The 17,794-nt window shown below is 40.1% G+C and overlaps 1 protein-coding gene across 1 annotated transcript; it reads right to left on the bottom strand.

The window, feature by feature from the left end:
* Positions 1 to 696: 696 nt before the first annotated feature.
* Positions 697 to 13,953, bottom strand: BCL7A (B-cell CLL/lymphoma 7A). The gene is made up of 6 exons (XM_009871584.1): positions 13,919 to 13,953; positions 10,249 to 10,330; positions 6,778 to 6,874; positions 4,725 to 4,892; positions 1,710 to 1,831; positions 697 to 1,014 (listed from the first exon to the last, which is right to left on the bottom strand). Exons 1-6 carry the CDS (start codon positions 13,951 to 13,953, stop codon positions 943 to 945), a joined length of 576 nt encoding a protein of 191 aa, XP_009869886.1. The 3' UTR covers positions 697 to 942.
* Between the last annotated feature and the right edge of the window lie 3,841 nt (positions 13,954 to 17,794).

A 17,794-nucleotide genomic window follows, 5' to 3' on the forward strand; every position in this document is an offset into this window, starting at 1 on the left:
AAAAAGACCAACTGAAAATAAATTCAATGCACATCAATCCCTTTGATCCTATTTATGTACACAGTGGAACTTTTCTGGAAAGCAAGTTGTACCCAGTACAGAGATCTGGACCTAACACGTACGTATTTTAACTGCTGTGTTATAGTATCTATTCAGATCTGGACTCTAAATGGTAAACAGATCCTGTTAACTTCATCAGAAGTTAAGTATTTAGAAGACCAAATTTACAGTTGCGAATGCCATGCATTCAATTAAAGATCTCCACTATAGCTGCTAAAATAAAATATCAAGCTCCTTTTTCTCCTTGGACTCCAAGAGTGAAAATGGCTTCCTGATCTGTATTCGTTAAAAATTTAAGCACCAGGGATTTAAAAATCAAAAACTAAACAAAAACCCCAAACAAAAAAAAAAGAAAAAGAAAAAAAAACAAAGCCTCACTACATGGCATTATACAAACATAGGCCACTTTGCAAAGGAGACAGTTGCAAAACAACTTTTAAAATTTAGCACTGTTTTCAGAACACAAGGCACAAAACAAAAGCAGACATCACGCCAGAACAATGAACTTCACATAAAAGCTAATACCTGACCTGTACCATCCTTAAATATCTTACAATGTTAAATAGAGAAATGAAAAAAAAAAATACAGCAGCAACATAATTGTAATTTTGACTTTAGAAACAGTGCGTAGACCCCTCCTGAGTTGTTTACTCCAACCATTTCAGAGACAGTAACTTAAAAGTTCTCAATGTTTGTTTCACAGGAAAAAGTTTTCAGTGTCTGAGAAGTTAAACCTTTGTTAGGCTTTCTTGGATTTTTGCTTGGTAACTTGAAAAGTTCGGAGTTCTGTCCTCATCCAAGAGAAGATGCTTAAGTAAGGTTGTTCTAGAATTAAGCCCACTGATGTACCTTACATAAAAACTGACCAGAAAAATCTATAGTCTAAATCTCTTCAACACTTTGTTGGGAAGCCTCTACTTTCATCTTTTTAGAAGGTGGCACTCCTTCAGAGTCCTTAATGAGGGGGAAAAGAAAACCACGTTATCATTGCACTGAATTTCAGGCACCACAAACATCAAACTAAAAAGCACCAACAAATTCCCTGGTGTGTCATTTGTAAAATACAAAGCATCCCTGGATGCAAGAGTGATATGACCAAATGCTTCCTGAAATCACTCTTCTACTCACATCCTACCTCAACATCTTTACATTTGTTGTTGTCTGCAGACAAAGGGCAAAGTTCTACTTCTGGGCTCAAAACCGTAAATTTTTAATTATATCAGTGAGTAAACATCCAAACATCTCATCCACGGAGTTTCCAATATTAAATTTCCCTAAGCCTTATGTGCATTTACTTTTGCAGAAGATATTTCACTCCTGAATGGTCCTAAAGGGGCCTGGCCAGCAGGTTAGGTCCAAGCAGTTTATTGGTATGACATTTTAATAGTCCATTACAAAACTAACCCAAACTGGTTTAAGAAAGGGAAAAGTAAATCAGGCCAATCTAGTTCAAATTACGAGAAATGCATGAAGGCAGTCAAATTAACCACAAAATCAGATACATGTACATTTAATACTTCACAGCTGCTTTACTCTCCTCGCCTTTGGAAAATGAGTCTAAATAAACAACTGGCCTCCTAATATCTGCTTTTTGGTAAAAATACTCTTTCCAAAATGCCAAGTTATCGGACTTTTGTGCTTAAAGTTACCTGAGAGTTTTTAGATGCCTCTGTAATTATATCGTTTTCTCCAGAGGACTGAATTTCTGCTTTCTCTGAACTATTCATGGAATTTTCCATTGAAGATTGTGAGTTCTGTTCATCAGAGGTATCTGAAACGTCAAGAAATCAGTTTAAACAAACGACAGCATTCAGCAGCACCTTTTACTATGTCTTCCCCTTAGCAACATCCCAAAGGCATAGATTTCGCCGTGTGTAACCATGAACGATAACACTTGTAACAACTGTACAAATATTATGAATTAAACTCAAACTCCAGGATCGCAACCTTCGCCTCCTGCTGCCGGTGGTGTACGACGGCCGGAATGTCCCTAGAGGGAGCCCTGCTCCCGCACACCCCGTGACACCCAACCATCAACAGCTACCGCCAAACACATTTCAGCAAAAATTCTGCAAAAGGGGCTGACTGCAAGGAAACTTGCTGCAAACCCGAAGTAAAAGGCAGCTACAGAAAGGGTTGAACTGTGATAGCTAATGGACCTAAAACTGCATAGCTAGGGAGGGAGGATAAAGTTCTCTGAATCAAAATTTAGCCAGACATTAAAAAAAACTTATCTTAGTAGTATCAAGCAAAAAATAAAGTTAGAAATTCAACTAGCTAGCTAAGCCGTTAAGGTTGTGGCATTCTTAATTCTGGTGCATACTTGTGGAAAAGTCTTCCAGCTTGTTATAGCTCTTACCTGCATACAACTTTAGTGGGGTTTTTGTGTTTTCGGTTTGCTTACTCCTTTGATTTTTTTTAAACCCTTCTTTCAAAGCAAGTCTCACAGAGAGCTGGGGGTTAAAGCAGCCATTCGCTCAAAGAGGGGATAGGGGCACTTAAAATGTCTTTACAGGTTAGAGAGCTCTGGAAGTTTAACAGGGTAGGTCCAGAAGCAGAGACTCAACAAAAACAAAACAACAAACTAAACAAAAAAACCTCCATCACCCAAAAGCAAACCCAGTTGATCGTAAAAGGTCCATTATATTTCTTTCAGCACCCACAACAAGAACAGTGTAAGGGGCTGGAATCCATTCTTTCCTTCACCTCATTTAAAAAGCCCTTTAGACTTCGAATGAATTCCCAGAAGCACGCACAGTCAAGTTTTATGAATTGATCTCCCCACAGGTCCCTGACCCAAGATACATACATTTACTCTAAATGAAGATAAACACAAGATCAAAACAATTTTTGGACAACTTCGGTTCATGAAGGTGACGTAAGCAGTGAGCAATGGGTATTTGTGTGGTGTACTGTACACAAAGCAGCAGAAGCATTTCAGAAAGTTTCTCTGACTGAATCCAAGATGAAGCGATGCCTATGATGAGCAGACTCTAAGATCACATATTCAGCAAACTGGGACAGAATCATCTTTTTTTCCACGTCTCACCAGAAAAGCAAGTTCATACTGATAAAGAAACAAGTCCTAAGGGTCAGACAGGATTTCCATTCCCATAGTGTTATGTCTGAGCACCCACTGCAATGGGAGCTACAGGAGCACTCTGCGATGTTCTGCCACAACAGACAGCTCGTGGCTCCTGTGTTCTCTTCCAGTTGCCATTGAGAGCTTCCACGCACGCTGCTGCCGACCTTCGGGCAAAGGGATCTGTATTTTAAACTGCCGAGCCCCTTCCGACGACTGCAATGACTTATTTACACAGCAAAATGTTTTGAATGCACGTGTTTACTTTGAGAAGTTCAGGTTAAGCATTTCTGACCACCCAAACTGTCCCTCGCTCCAAGCAACCTCCCTGATTTCCATCTAGTAACGTGAGATAGATGCAGTTGAATAATGTCACAATTTCAGGGCTTTGACTGATCGAAACACTTTGGTACATAAGTAATTATTTAATACATTTTTAAACATGGCATATAACCAATAGAAAAAACCAAACACATTAATAAAGGGTATTTTTTGCCATTACTTCCCCCTTCCATTTAACAGTAACTGGCTCTGGAACTAATCCAGAGAACTTGGTATGATTTTCCCTGAACCTATATTTAGTCAGGGGAGCATGTGTGCTATCTAACAACTTCACACAAGCAGGTTTGGACAATAGTAGACTTAGGAGTAAATCCTCACCATTTACTGTGCCCAAATACACCAGCTGAGATTTCTTCGAAAGATACAGTGCTCTGATTTATTTCAACTTGGTGACGATTCGGTTGTCAACTTTTAACCCTAATTAACAATGACAACGTTTAACACACTTCGCCATTCTGGTATTACCAAGATAAAAGCTCTAAATTTAAACCAGTTAGTGGATGTACTGAGCTAAGAACTAAATCAGGGAAGAGTAATTTAATTGCTTTGCTATGGGAAGAATTCTGCGACCGAATCATTAGAATGGTGTTAAGGACATCTTTTATTGGTTATAATAGGATGAAGAAAGCTATCTTCCCAGGCATATAAATACAGAGCATGTTTCAGTTAACCAAAATAAGAGTGAAGTTCAGAACAATCTCTTAACCCACATGGATTTTTAATCTGTAAACAACTGCGCTACAACATTGCAACACTTTTAGAAAATTAGGACAGAATTCAAAGCTAACTTTCGAATAAATAACTAGCAGGGTTAAGAAAAAAGAAAGCTTACTTTAAGGTTTAAACCATAAAATATAATTTCCAAGTGCCTCACCTCTATTTTACTTTCCCACTAGGCAACAAACACTCATGGGTCTACAAAAGTAATACTTTCCAGCAATTGTAGCAGCCATTTTAAAGATGCTTTTAAATTGTTTCTTCTTCCAAGACTGAGAGTATGACAACAATAAGCAAGTATTTTGTTTGTTTCCTCTCTGAAAAGACCCTGAATGTCAATCTGACCTTTCCAGTGGCACAGAAGGATCACTGGTAGGCCAGAGAGATTACAACCCATTTCACATAAACACCGAGGATTCAGAAACCATTTCTTTCAAATTGTTATTATTATGTTCTTAAATCGGATAAGCAAATAAATGATACATTTTTTTCTTTGGCTTTGAAGATTGTCTTTTCAGCTTACCTTCTGAACCAGGCTGCTCCTTTGCTTCTGTCTGAGCTTCATCGGACTTTACTTCAGTGCCGTCTGCTTGTGTCACCAAGTTCTGTTCTGGTGCTGGACTTGAATTACTACTGTTTTCTTGTTTTATTGGAGAAGCATCAGCTATTGAACTCTGGTTGCTATTGTCATCTGTTAACAAAAGCGTTAAAACAAAGAAAGTATAACTTGACGAGATAAAAAGCACACCTTAATTCTTCCATATTTTTGCTGCATTATCCCCTGATAACACATGGTTGGGGTTGAAGTCCAAGCATTTAGACTAACATTACATCCAACTTTTGTTCCACACCACTATTTTTGCTCTTGCAGCCTATGCTGTGATACAGTTTTCTCGCAGTTACTAAAAAACAGAAAACCAGAAAAGGTGCTCTAACAAGTATCATACAATAAACCCAACTGTTGTCTTACTTGGATCTTTTCCAAAAGAACCCAGAACTTTGTAATACAAGAGATCAAATGAAGTGACAGTATCATTTTATAGTTCATATAACACAGGGCTAATAAAGTGTTCATGCTAGAGATTTACAAATACCTATCACCACAACATTCAGATGAGCAGACAGTTTCTCAAGTGTCCCCTGCAGGTCAAAAAAACACACCCCAAATATCCCAACAAAACCCCATCACGGTAAAATGTAACGTCCAGCCCTAATATCTATAGTTTCTAAGTGTTCATTGCCCAGATTATACTGTAGCCTCCAAAAACCTGGATCACAGTTGCTATCTGCAGCACAGATAGTGTCTCTAGTTAACAGAAAATATTTTTTGCTTGTACCCTCTTTCTGTGAAAACCAACAACAGCAGTTTATGTATCCCAGTTAATACTTGGATAGGAGTGGGGTAAACTTTAAGCCAGTCTAACAACCACCAGTAACCAAGAGGGAAGCTACTGCTGCCTAAAGTAATCCAACAAAACATTGGTTAAATTAGTAGCATGCAAGTCGACCCACTTCCCTCTGCATCTCTATGACCATTACATCCAAAGGACTTCAAAAACACGCAGCCATGATGGGAACATCTCTTTTCAGAGCAGCTTGAAGTCAGATTAAGTTTATCATGAAATTGCATGGCTTAAAGTGATGTATGATATAAAAGCACATAGTGTATTTGCCTCATAAATGGGAGAAAAAGACTTAAAATTAAGGCAAAAGCGAAGGAGTTTGAAACACGATGAAAAATTAATCCAAGTCTGTGAAAATCCTCCTCAGTCCTTTAATTGCAAGACCATACTTGCAGTGAACACTGCAACAAGCCAACCAGGAGGCAATACAAGTGCAAATATGACTGAAATGAAAAATTTACAACCCACTAAAAAGCGATCCCCTCTTATCAGCTCAAATAGTGCTGCATTCTCAGCCATAATCATTATCCAAACACCTAGAAGGTAAAAAATTAAAGGAGAGCTGAGCTGTACAAGCTCCTCTCTCAAAAACATTAGGTTACCACTCAAGAGTTCACACTTTAAAATATAAAAAAAATTTAAAATGACCTAATAATGCTTCACGGGCAAACAAAAAAAAAAATGGTTTAACCAGTTAATTTCATCAAGCTGAAGCAGAAGACACCACGGAACCAGAGCTTGCCTCCTCAGCTTTTGCAAGCATTCTTTTTCCTTGAATCACCTACAGAGTTAAAAAGCACAAAACCTGTACAAATTGTCGTAGGTGCCACTGAGGCTCTGGGGCTCTTGTGGTTCTTTGAGTGGCAAACTTAAGAGTTACTACGTCACCTGAGTGTAGTATTTTGAATGGCAGGTATCTTTATTTTTATTTCCATATTTAGCTCCACTAACATTTTTTCTCACCACACACAGCTCAAATAAAAATGGCATTTAGAAAACTGCTAGTACATCCACAGAAGAGAATTCCAAGGAACCAAATGAGTCTCTGATGCTGGTTTTGCTTTGACTCAAGTCATGCTGTCCGTACATCTGAGCAGTGGAGAACCGGACACTGTTAGCTTGTACTTTTATCCTGTGTAACAGAGGAATTGGGGCTGACCTTCTCCTACTCACCATGCATGTCCATCATTCCCGGAGAGGAGCTGTTCTCTGGAGTGGTCACTTCAGAGCCACATTTTTCATCTTTGCCTTTTTTCTTATTCTTATTTTTCTGAAAAACAAAAGGTACCACAAACAAATGACACTATCACCATGAAGAGAAATCCACGCTGCAAGATAAAACCTTTCCCATTCGCTACTGCTGTAAGCATCTCTCAATTTCAAGTGAGAAATAAAGCCAATGTAATAATAACTGGCATTATCAATAACGCATTAGTCAAAATAACTACAAGGCTGGTTTTATGGTGTTCTTCATGATACAAAACACTAGAATATATAGAGGTTTTATCCAGAAATCCTGCAACAGTTAGCACTTAAACATGGTTTTCATCTTAAAACAAAAGCACAATTTTTATAAAAACTACAAATATGCTCAATAATACCCCTCATTCTACAATCAGAAAATTTGAGGCACGATGATTACATGGTTTGCTGAAACTGAGTCGGAGAACTCGGGACGTGCTGGCTGCTAACTTTATACACAGTCCAAAGAGCTAGAAAAAGCAAGGTCAAAACGTATCTCTGCTACACCAGGAAAAGGGAAGAACATCGCTCATCAGAGGAAGGGCTAAGATTCATGAAACTACCCCATTCCTGAGCTCGTAACTCGCCTCAGTCCATGGTTTCTGCATATCCACACCCCGCTGCACAGCTCAATGCATTCTCCTTTTCACATCAGAAAGCTTGCAGAATACACCTGGACATCATACAGCCATGCACAACAGGAATGGCAACGGATCTAGAATTTTAACACTGAAGAGACAGCTTTTTACCTCCTCCTCAATCACCAGCACTACACAGACCTCCTCCTTCTCTACAACTAATGCTGTTTCTTCCTGAAAACTAAAAGATGGACTAAGAACAATCAGACTGGCCTAAAACAAAGAGCGTAAGCAAGGCAGTCCTACATGAACAATCGGTCACAACACGCTCACGACCAACTAACAGTATGGACTGCAAGCATTAAAACAAAGGAAGAGACAGTGGCATCCATCACGTGGAAAATCTGCGTCTGCTGAGGGATGCAGCATTTTCAATTAAGAGGTGACGTAATCAGTCTCGCAGGAGAAAGAGCCAGCTGCACTGCTTTTGGAGGATCCGCATGCCTGCTGAGAAGACAATTAAAAGCCCCATTCTAGGAAGAACACTCGCTCGGCAATCCATCCATGTGTCCTCCAATGAGGGAAGGAACTAAAACAACAACCAAGTACTGTCTGAGACTGCAGAAGAAATTCAACAAGTGATAACTGGAAGGACTTTTCCCTCTATTTTAATTAGATTATTAGACTTTTTTTATTCCCTAATATGTGAAAGAGAGGCAAAAGCACGTGGACTTCTTTACCTTTGCAAAACTCAAGTTCAGAGGGGACAAATCTCCGTCAGTTTTGGTTTGTGGTTTGTTTTTTCCAAAAGGTAAAAAGGACACTTTTACCACAAGAGAAATACCAAAAAGTGACTGCGAGCAATTTAAGCTGAAAGTTTTTTTTAAAATGGTTTAACCATCAAAGTGGCGAGAGACTACAACAGCCTTCCAAAATTAGGAGGAGAAAAGGGCCTAGCTAATTCTAGTTCAAGGGAAAGTCAAAGTGTCCTAGGAACATCATGTGAGGGGGGAGAGTAATCTAAGCTGCCCTCACAAAAATCAAAGACAACTTCCATTTGTAACATAAAGCAGTAAGAAAGGTGCCTTTCTTCCAGTGAAAAGCAAGTACAGTCTTCTTCACAGGCAGATGAAATTGGAAATAAAAGGATGTCCACAACGAAATTAAATAGCCAAATGATCCCTACCTGATACTTATTTTTAAAATATATGTGCTTGTTCTAATTGCAAGAACTTCCAGAGGACAGAAACATTACGACCTCGAGTCTGTAACAACTGCAACTACACAACGGCCTCTACTTGTAATGAACAGAATGCGACTGCAGGACACTAAAGTAACTGGCCCTGAACAAGCGTCCCAATTTCAGCAAATCTGGAGCCTAAACCTAGAAATGATGGCTCAAACAATACAATTAAATCCTGCACACAGAGAATGTTACATAAATCCATTCTTCCTAGCAGAGAATACGGCTTCAGGTACCAGTCACCTTGAAAATTCATCCAGAAACTCAGTGGAAATTCTATTTCAAATTTCCACAGTACCCATCCTGCAGGCATACCTTAACTACGAGAAAACAATTTTCAGAAGGTGTGAGCCTAAATATCCTAAATCTCTCCCTCTCACACACAGCTAGCACAGTTTTCCCCCACCATGTATTAGAAACAATAAAATCAAGATCAAACATTTGACAACTTGAAAGAATGAACAAGTTTCTATAAAGAAACCAGGACAGTTTCCCAATTCACAAGGGATTCCTTGACAGAGGTGCTGTTCAAGCATGGGAAGAATACAAGACGCTTACCACGACTCTGACAGTCACTGAAATCTGTGGTATGACCAGAAGTACAGAAAGGAACAAACTCAGTTAAAACAGTGGTAAGCAAAAATAGGTCTTGAATTGAGACTCTCAATAAGACAAGATCATGACACAGTCTTGCCTGAATAACCATCGTTTTAGATGTCTGTTAACACAGTAGTTTTCTTCCACAGAGGCCTTCACTAATTATTTCAAACAAAGTACTTGACAGCCCAAGGAAGGAGTACCAAACTTAGGATATACTGTATACATTGTATCATTAATTTGCTGTGATACCATGGACTAGTTTTCTCTCTACAGCATTTCAGTTTATAAAATGAGAGTAATGTTCGTTTTGAAAAACATTTCTAAGCCCTATCAACTTTGATTTTTACACTTCTTTTTATGCCATATGATTGCATCATTGCACATGAACAGTGCACACTAGGAACACAAACATGATGCACACACAAAACATTTATCAAGAGAAAAGGCACGTTACAACAGAAGCGTGGTTGCTGTATTGCTTGGGTTTGACATCTTAATACAAGCAATCTCAGTTCCGCTGGATTTTCCTACCCTTACTTCAGTCTTTTGCACTACTCTTGAGCAAAACAGCGGTGGTGCACAGATAAAATACATTCTGTGCACAGTTCCAAGGCAGCTACCTTCCTGTAAAGCACCTGGCAGAAAAAAGGGGAAAAAATAACCAATGTCTCAGCTTTCCCTCTCCACCTGCCAATTATTACAACAGAGAAAGGTTTCAAAACCCAGTTTCAAGCTGAATGTTTAACAGTTATCTGAGAATTAATCCAAGCTGACTGCGGGAAGACTGCCACCCACTGAACCATCACCATCACTTTCTGTAGAGATCAACGTTTTCCCTAGAGCTCTTCTATTCAAACGCTTGCAAGACCCACACCAGCCTCAGCTTAACAGCTCGAAGAATAGAGAGCATATTTCTTTTGACTTTCCCTAAACACGAGGATCTACATCTTGAAAAAAGCAAGACGTCTGCAGGATACTTACATCATCGACTTTAGGCTCTGTTACTGGTACCCATTTGTAAATCCTTAGGGATGTGTCTCCAACTGTCACCCACTTCTTCTCCCTATAAAATTACAATGCAGGAGAAGTTAACCTTTGGATTCAAAAGAAAGTGATCTACTATTGTAAGTTGTCAAGGATTTAAATAGGCTATTAAGTAGGATGATCTCTATTACATCGTCTTTAGCACTGCATTGTGAAAATTGTTCTTTGCATTTCAAAAACTTGTTAAGAGCACTGCTAACCTCCAGATTTCTCAGGGCTGTTACTTGTCTAGGTAACTGCAGTAGCAGTAGTAAGATCTGGATTAAAGACACAGTTACGAAGAGCAGCTATTGAAAATGCAGATTTAATGCCCACGATTTTCACTTAAGTTTCTAGAGAGCAGAAGATGTTGTAGACAGAGCAGCGTGTTTTGATTGTCATGAAGCTGTTTAATGGTATTAGAAATCTAAATGCATTTTGACCATCTGAGGTTTGGTTCAGGGTAGAAATTTGCCGCTAGCAATTTAACGTTCACTCAACACTCCTGTCAGACAGCTCTGCAGTTCCAGCCTTAGAACCAACAGCAATATGTGCCGTGATGCAGAATTCGGACTCTGGAGAGCCTGGCTCTCTTGGAAAGGAAAGGCTGAGGCTACCAGAGAGGGGGAAAGCATAACCTGGGGCGCTCTGTGCAGACCCCTGCCAGCCAGCCGTGAAGCCGACAAATTGTGAAGGACATCTGGCTGGAGGGCGTCTCTACGCTAGGGGGTCACGCAGTCACAGAGCGCCGAGATGGAAAGGATGCTGAGCGCTTAGTTAAGGGACGGATTTCTTGAGCTCTTTTACATCAGAATATTAAAAGAAGGTCCACAATGCCAGAGAAATTTCATCACGTTTCTGCCATCAGTTTTCAGGTCACAGATTACCACTGCTGGTTCCTGGGTTTGTAAAATAGCTCTGCAAATGGATCGATTCAAAGTTAACAACAAAGACCAATCCCATTAAATATTCAGGAACATCTGAAATTAATTTGGCATGAGATCTCAAGCATTCTTCTTTTTTTTTGAAAACACATATAAGTAATAGATTTGGGATCCAGTTATAGATTTATTTTTTTTACAAATGTTCTTTGCAGGATGGGAAGAGCTGGATGTGACTCCAAATACATATATGTGATAGTTCCATTTTTAGAAAGGGCTTCCAGAATCACAAGCAGCCACATTGTACAAATGCCACAAACATCCTCCTGACTATTTATCTTAGCTACTACAGCCAATCTTACTTGTTTTACCCTTAGGAGACACCTTCCTGTGAAGAAGAAGGAAAAAAAAAACACCAAACCTATATATGGCAATTTGCTAAACTTTGGATCTGTCCACAAGGATATTTTAGTACAAAACAATTTCAGATTCATTTCTTTCTCACTGCTCTTCCTGGAGCACAGTTTCTCCTCAATGTGTTTATCCATTTTTATCCATCCATTTGGCTACGCTAGATGGCTAAAGTATGTCAAAATCCAATTTTATGTTAATTTGGAGCTCTGCTGCTAGATGTGATAAAAATGACAGTGGAGATGAGGGCATGTCAATAATGAGAGCATACTTAATTGTGAAGAGATGATCATGATATAATTTATTTTTTAAGGACACAAGACAAACTAAACTTACTTCTATTTAAGAAAAACCTTTGAATTCATGGAAATAAAACCAGCTGGGGTTTTGTTTTGGGTGTGGGGACAGGTGAATAAATGCTTTAAAAATAAAAATATCAAGATTTTAGTCTTTTCCTACAGCAAAATATTACTTAGAGATGCTGCACTGGAAAACCAAAAGTTCAAGATACCTGTTAGCATCTCAAAGCAGCCTCACACAGCATCTTCACTGGACAGACTGTAGAACACAGGAGGAAACCTATATTAGTAACTTTTTCCTTCTAGTATTGAAGTTAGCCCTGACATTTTAATTCTTTTGAGCTTCTTAAGCACCACTTTCAGTTTTGATAATCCTCAGCTATAGGGATTTTTTTAACTGAATTCAATACACAGTAATTCAGACAACAATGGGACTAAGGATATTTTTTGATGGAAGTACACCAACACCCCAGTCCTGCAAGCACTTTATGGCTAAAGACAAGACCCAATATTACACTGCTATTATTCAAATACTTCACATGTGTAAGCATTTACAGTATCGAAGGTTTAAGATCATAAAAGTATTATTAAGATAAAAGAAGCCAACCTCCCCTAAAACTTAATAACATCATTGGCAGCAGAAACACAAACTTGTAAACAAAGAAACATAATGATTTTTGGACATTTAAGATCAACTGGGTAAAATAACTTCAGGATTTAACATGTTTATTGCAAATAAGGCTTCAAATATTATCTGCAATACTCACTGTCTTTCCATTTCAAAACAAAAACCAAACCAAATATAAAAAAACCCCAACACACAAACCCCCAAAACCACTTCTTCTCTCAATGCTCACTTTTTATCTTTTGTGCAGAGACAAACCTGCTGATCTAGGACTTTCCCTTTCATTTAGTTAGAACTGACCATTTACTGATGCTGCCCATAACAGTAAGTTTGCTAAATGCTGCACAAACTACAAAATAGTCCCGCTGACCAAAGGCCGGAGTAGGAATGAGGAACTCATCAACTCTTGCGTCCATTCTGTTGTGAGAACTTAAGTAGTTTCTCCACCTGTTTTTCCTGTCTGTAAAACGGAATCCACTTGTCCTGAGCCCCTGACCAGAATTCCACCCCCGTAACTCTATCCCACCTTTGTTAAGCAATCAGTAGGCAGTATTTTTATTGCACTGTCCCCTGTTATGTTATATAGGATTATCTCTGGATTGACTGGTGGTGTAAAAGCTGGCTGATGGAACACCATCCACCTGAGAGTTAAACAGGCTGAAAATGTGGCAATCATCAACTTTATTTACCCAGATCTAGCTGACAACCTCTAGAGCTTTACAGAAAAACATTTTTTCTGGTTTCGGACCTCTCCTGTTCCTCCATGAATGACTTGGGAGTAACAACACTAGAAAATGACAAAACTTAAAATACACACAACACTATTCTTTGCTTTTAATCTTCCACACCTGAACGTATCTTAAACATTTTAGTTATTGTAAATTCAGGAGCTAACCAATGCAACAGAAACAAACCCTTACCTTTATCTGAAATTGTGTTAAAGCATTTTAAAATTCTGAACCGTATCTGCACAGCATTTAAAGGACAGCCAAGGATACGTAGGGTAAGCATTAGTATCAACACTTCTTTAGTGCTCATGCTTGAGGCATACTAATATCCTAGAACTTATATAATTATATACTCAACACCCCATTCTAAACAGCCCAAGACTCTTAAATATATTTATCTTTTGTATATTAACACCGAAGCTCCAAAGACGAATATAAAATTTCACGTATAAAAGCAATATACCGGTGAGCAAACACGACAGCATATATTACACTTACACACAAAGTGTCAAGGCAGCTTCTGCAGCAGCAGCGAGCGCTAGGAACGTTTGATGGCACAGAAACAGAAAGCCTTTACTGCCAAAATAATATTCAAGAAAAGGCTTTCACACTTGGTCGGCCTTCTACCGTGACTATCATTTATCACAGTGATCTGTATCGACACAAGGATTTGCTCCCACATACCCCATCTTCTGTTGATGATCACGAAGTGACGTCATAATGCTGAATTTATCACATCACACTCACTTGCATTGCAACAGAGTTTGGTGAAAATCACAGAATTATGACCTCCCTGTGGGATCAAGCAAAGGAGAAAGGGGAATGGGAAAGAAAATGCCATTATTATACATAAAAAGTGCTGTCAGGTGCACAAAAAAAAGAGATTTTTTCTTTTAATTAGGCTTGCTTTTCAGAGCACGCCTGTAGATGTTAGTCTAGTGACTATGGGGTGAAGTAGCCCCAAATATATCTGAAGTTTCTTGACCATGCTGTATTTGCCATGTAGCATGAATGAACAGAGACTAATGGTTAAGGACACCTTCTGGGTTTATCTAAGTATTAGGAGAGTCCCCTTTAACTTAGACAGGCCAGCACGTTTTTAAGCAAGTTCTGCGAGGTTCCACGTCGCAACAAGCACCTTTTCTTAAAGAGAAACACAGCTTACGCATGACCAAACTCTACCTTTAACACACCCCTCTTCCACTGACACTAGAGAGCACATCCTGGCCCAGAAAGAAATAATCACAAGCCAGGAAAAAAAGGTATCATAATTTAAGCACAGTAACAGCGTGTTTGGGCCGCTGCGGTACTTCAGCACAGTTCCTGCACACACGCTGGGTATTTTTACCTCAACTGTCACTACTTGAACTACGATCTTAGCACAAAACCAAACACAGCCAATGTAGCCAGACTAAACTAGGGTGGCAACCCGGCAGCGGCAACCAGGCTTTTTCCAAAGACATCATGTTAAAAAGTTCTGTGTCATAGGTGCTTTTCAGAGTGAAAAGCCTATTTTCAGAAGGAAGCATGAGCAGCAAAACCTGCAGAATCTCAATCTCAGAGCATTACATACCACACACAAATATTTTCCCAAGTCTGAATGGAAACCGTGAACAGAAAAGTGACTGCAACGTTGTCTAGAAATTCTGCTCCGACTAGCCACGGCTAGCGATCCCAACTGACGGCACCAGGTAGCACCCCTCGAGGTGACTTTGCTCCTCAACTTCTACACAACACTCTGTTTCGAGCTACATCACAAGTCCTGCCTGTCTCTACAGCCCGTTCCCTGCCACAATAAATACTTGGCGCTTTGATCCGTTGTCCAGGTTCACCATCCCTACATCAGGGCTTCACTGGGTCAGAAAAAGGTCAAAGGACTTCTGGAAACATGGTGCAATTCAAAGACATGGCAACACAAGGTTTCCTCATTCCTACCCTAAATCAGGGTACCCATCCCCATCAGCCACACCGTAGGTCACATCATCCTTAAATGTTCTCACAGCTCTCCAAAAGCTTAGCGGTGATTCGTAACCCACTGCCACCCGAGACATCCTACCACTTACGCTGGCCTCCCATCCATGACTTGTAGTAAATGTCCACATTTTCTTCCATTTAATAAATCAGACTTCTATAAAAACAGAGTGTTACCAGTATTTTTCTAGTGCTGGTTGAAGGCACAATAGTTCTTGCCTCTCTCTTCTTGTAGCCCATTTAGAATTTAAACACATCCATCAATCTTTAAAAACAATCCTGTACTTTTCACAATTCACTGAGATGAATTTATCTCAGAGGTTTTTTTAAAATAGACTGAAAGAAAAAAAGGTAAGTACTGTTGAACAAAAAGTCAAACTACCCTCTTAGCCAAGGAAAGTTCACATTTCTGCCACAGAAATACAGCACAGCCGTGTATTCTGTAAGGCACGTGCTATGTGTTTTCTAAGAGATGCTCATTCACAGGAGTGGTTTAAACAAAGGAGATATGGTTACATTAATCTCAAGATAAAAATGTAACAACTTCACTGTTTACTAGGAAGTTCCAGCAGTATCAGACGCACTAGGCGCTCTACAAACACACACGAAGATAGGGCACCTGCACCCACAGGCTCGCTGTCTAAGAGCCAACACTCATTTTTCTCAGGAACGAAGCCTGCACGGATGGAAACCACTTTCCAGAAGGCACATTCCTAGATGTCGCAGTACAGGCGTTCAGCCACGCCGCACAGCCAGGCTACTGCACACCTTCACCCATGGGGAGAGCTTTGGGCAGCCCGCACCAGGGGCACTGCCCGCTCGAAAGAGTTTGCTCACGGTTCAGTCTGCCTTTCTACTCATCCTCAGCACACAGGGCTCCGAGCGCACGAGTCTCAGAAAACTCCCTCCTGCGAAATGCTGGATGCAAGGTATTTTCATCTTCAGTGGCTGCATTTCCACAGAAGAGCTGTGGATGGCAACAAATTGCTCGTATTATGCAAATGAAACGGCACACTTGGAAATTGCCTATGTGGCTCTTCTGAAGACGTCAGAATTGCTAGTGTGTAAAGTTCAATTTAACGAGCCAAGTCTTCACAAAACATCGAAACCACAAAATACGGACCCTCTCCCGTTAACCTCCCGCTGTACTTGACTGCAGGTGGGAGGCAAATCATGAAATTCACCTTCAAATTAGACTTCCTTTAAAAGTAAGAAAAATGGTTTATGTAAACACTTGTGAGATGCACGCACAAACAAGTCATACTTCTGACAGCAATCAAAAGAAACGATTTTGTAAAGGAACACTTTAAAGCAAGTTGTCTCTCAAGAAGGTTAAAAAGCACAATATCTATTTATACCTTAAGATTTCTGTTTCATAGAGGAAGCCATAGCAACTGACATGATGGCACAGAGTCCTTGCCAAGGAAAAAAAAGGTAAATTAGACATTCTGTTGAATGGCCAAACTTCTGCCTCTACTCCTCTCAAAACCCACAAACTGGGATTCAAAAGTACGCTGCGCTCATGAATGAAACACCCAGAGACAAAACAGTCCCGCACACCCAGCAGCGCTCCCGTTTGAACAAAAGTCCCGTCACATCGCCGTACATTGTTCTGACCCTTCAAAGCTGGCACGCCAGTCAGCACACAGTGATTACAAACGCCACCTGAGTAGAAGAGAGTTCCTGAAACCAACCGAACTGCGGTGCTCGGGCTGCTCCGGCTCACTACACAATGGCAGGATTCTTTGAAATCCCCATCTCGTGCCCTGCGTTATTGGACATACGTCCCGATTCTTTGTCCGGCTCAAGCCACCGGGCCCATTCATCTGCTCAAGGCCATTTAAAAGGCAACAATCTGTTCCACCCGAATAGCCAAAACGTTTTGCTCCGTATTTCACTCTCCTTTCAGCGAAACCAAAGCACCAGCTCTGGATTGTGATAAAAGCGTCCTCTTGTTTTACCAGGTTCAAAGCAGCCGAGTTATGCAGGTTAATACTAACCCAAGGGATTTCCCCATGGATTTCAAACGTTTCAAGGAAGTATTTTAAGATACATGCACAAAGACTGCGGAACAGTTCAGGCAACTTGCTGGAAGAAAGAGATTTGCTCTGGAGTCACACTGGCACTGCTATTTACCCCATCCAAACACCCTGGGCCCACTGTGCAGACCACCGCAGCGACTGTTTTACTGCATTGTTTAAACACCTCACGCTGATCTTCCTAACAAAAGCAGGAAAAAGAAAAAAAAAGAAGAAGAGACAAAAGCGGGAAAAGGCCAAAATACATCCGAGGCCTAACGAAAAAGGAATTATTTCACCGGGGGGGTACAACCTTTAATTATATAATTTCAAACGAAGTCCAGCAGCCATTTACCCGCTCGGGATTTACAAAACCGACCCCGCTGGGGTTTGCGTGCCAACCTCGGGAACTCGGAAGGTAAAAATAAATAAAAATATGTGTAAGAATAAAGAAATAAACTCTTGGGCGCTTTCCCGCGGTATTTTAACGAGTTTTTTTTTCCTGTTTTTAAATAAAACAACACTTCTTTGAGCTCTATTTCCACACCGGGCCCGCTCTCCGGTGCCCTTT

This window comes from Apaloderma vittatum, unplaced genomic scaffold, assembly GCF_000703405.1.
Source record: "Apaloderma vittatum isolate BGI_N311 unplaced genomic scaffold, ASM70340v1 scaffold41506, whole genome shotgun sequence".
Classification (NCBI taxonomy): Eukaryota; Metazoa; Chordata; class Aves; order Trogoniformes; family Trogonidae; genus Apaloderma; species Apaloderma vittatum.

Excerpts from the sequence above, each read along its gene's own strand:
- BCL7A (XM_009871584.1), bottom strand. The coding sequence starts at position 13,953 with ATGACGTCACTTCGTGATCATCAACAGAAGATGGG. Across the intron at positions 6,875-10,248 it reads CAGAGCCTAAAGTCGATGAT|AAAAATAAGAATAAGAAAAA; the intron begins GTAAGTATCCTG and ends TTTGTTTTTCAG. Across the intron at positions 4,893-6,777 it reads GGGAATGATGGACATGCATG|ATGACAATAGCAACCAGAGT; the intron begins GTGAGTAGGAGA and ends TTTTGTTAACAG.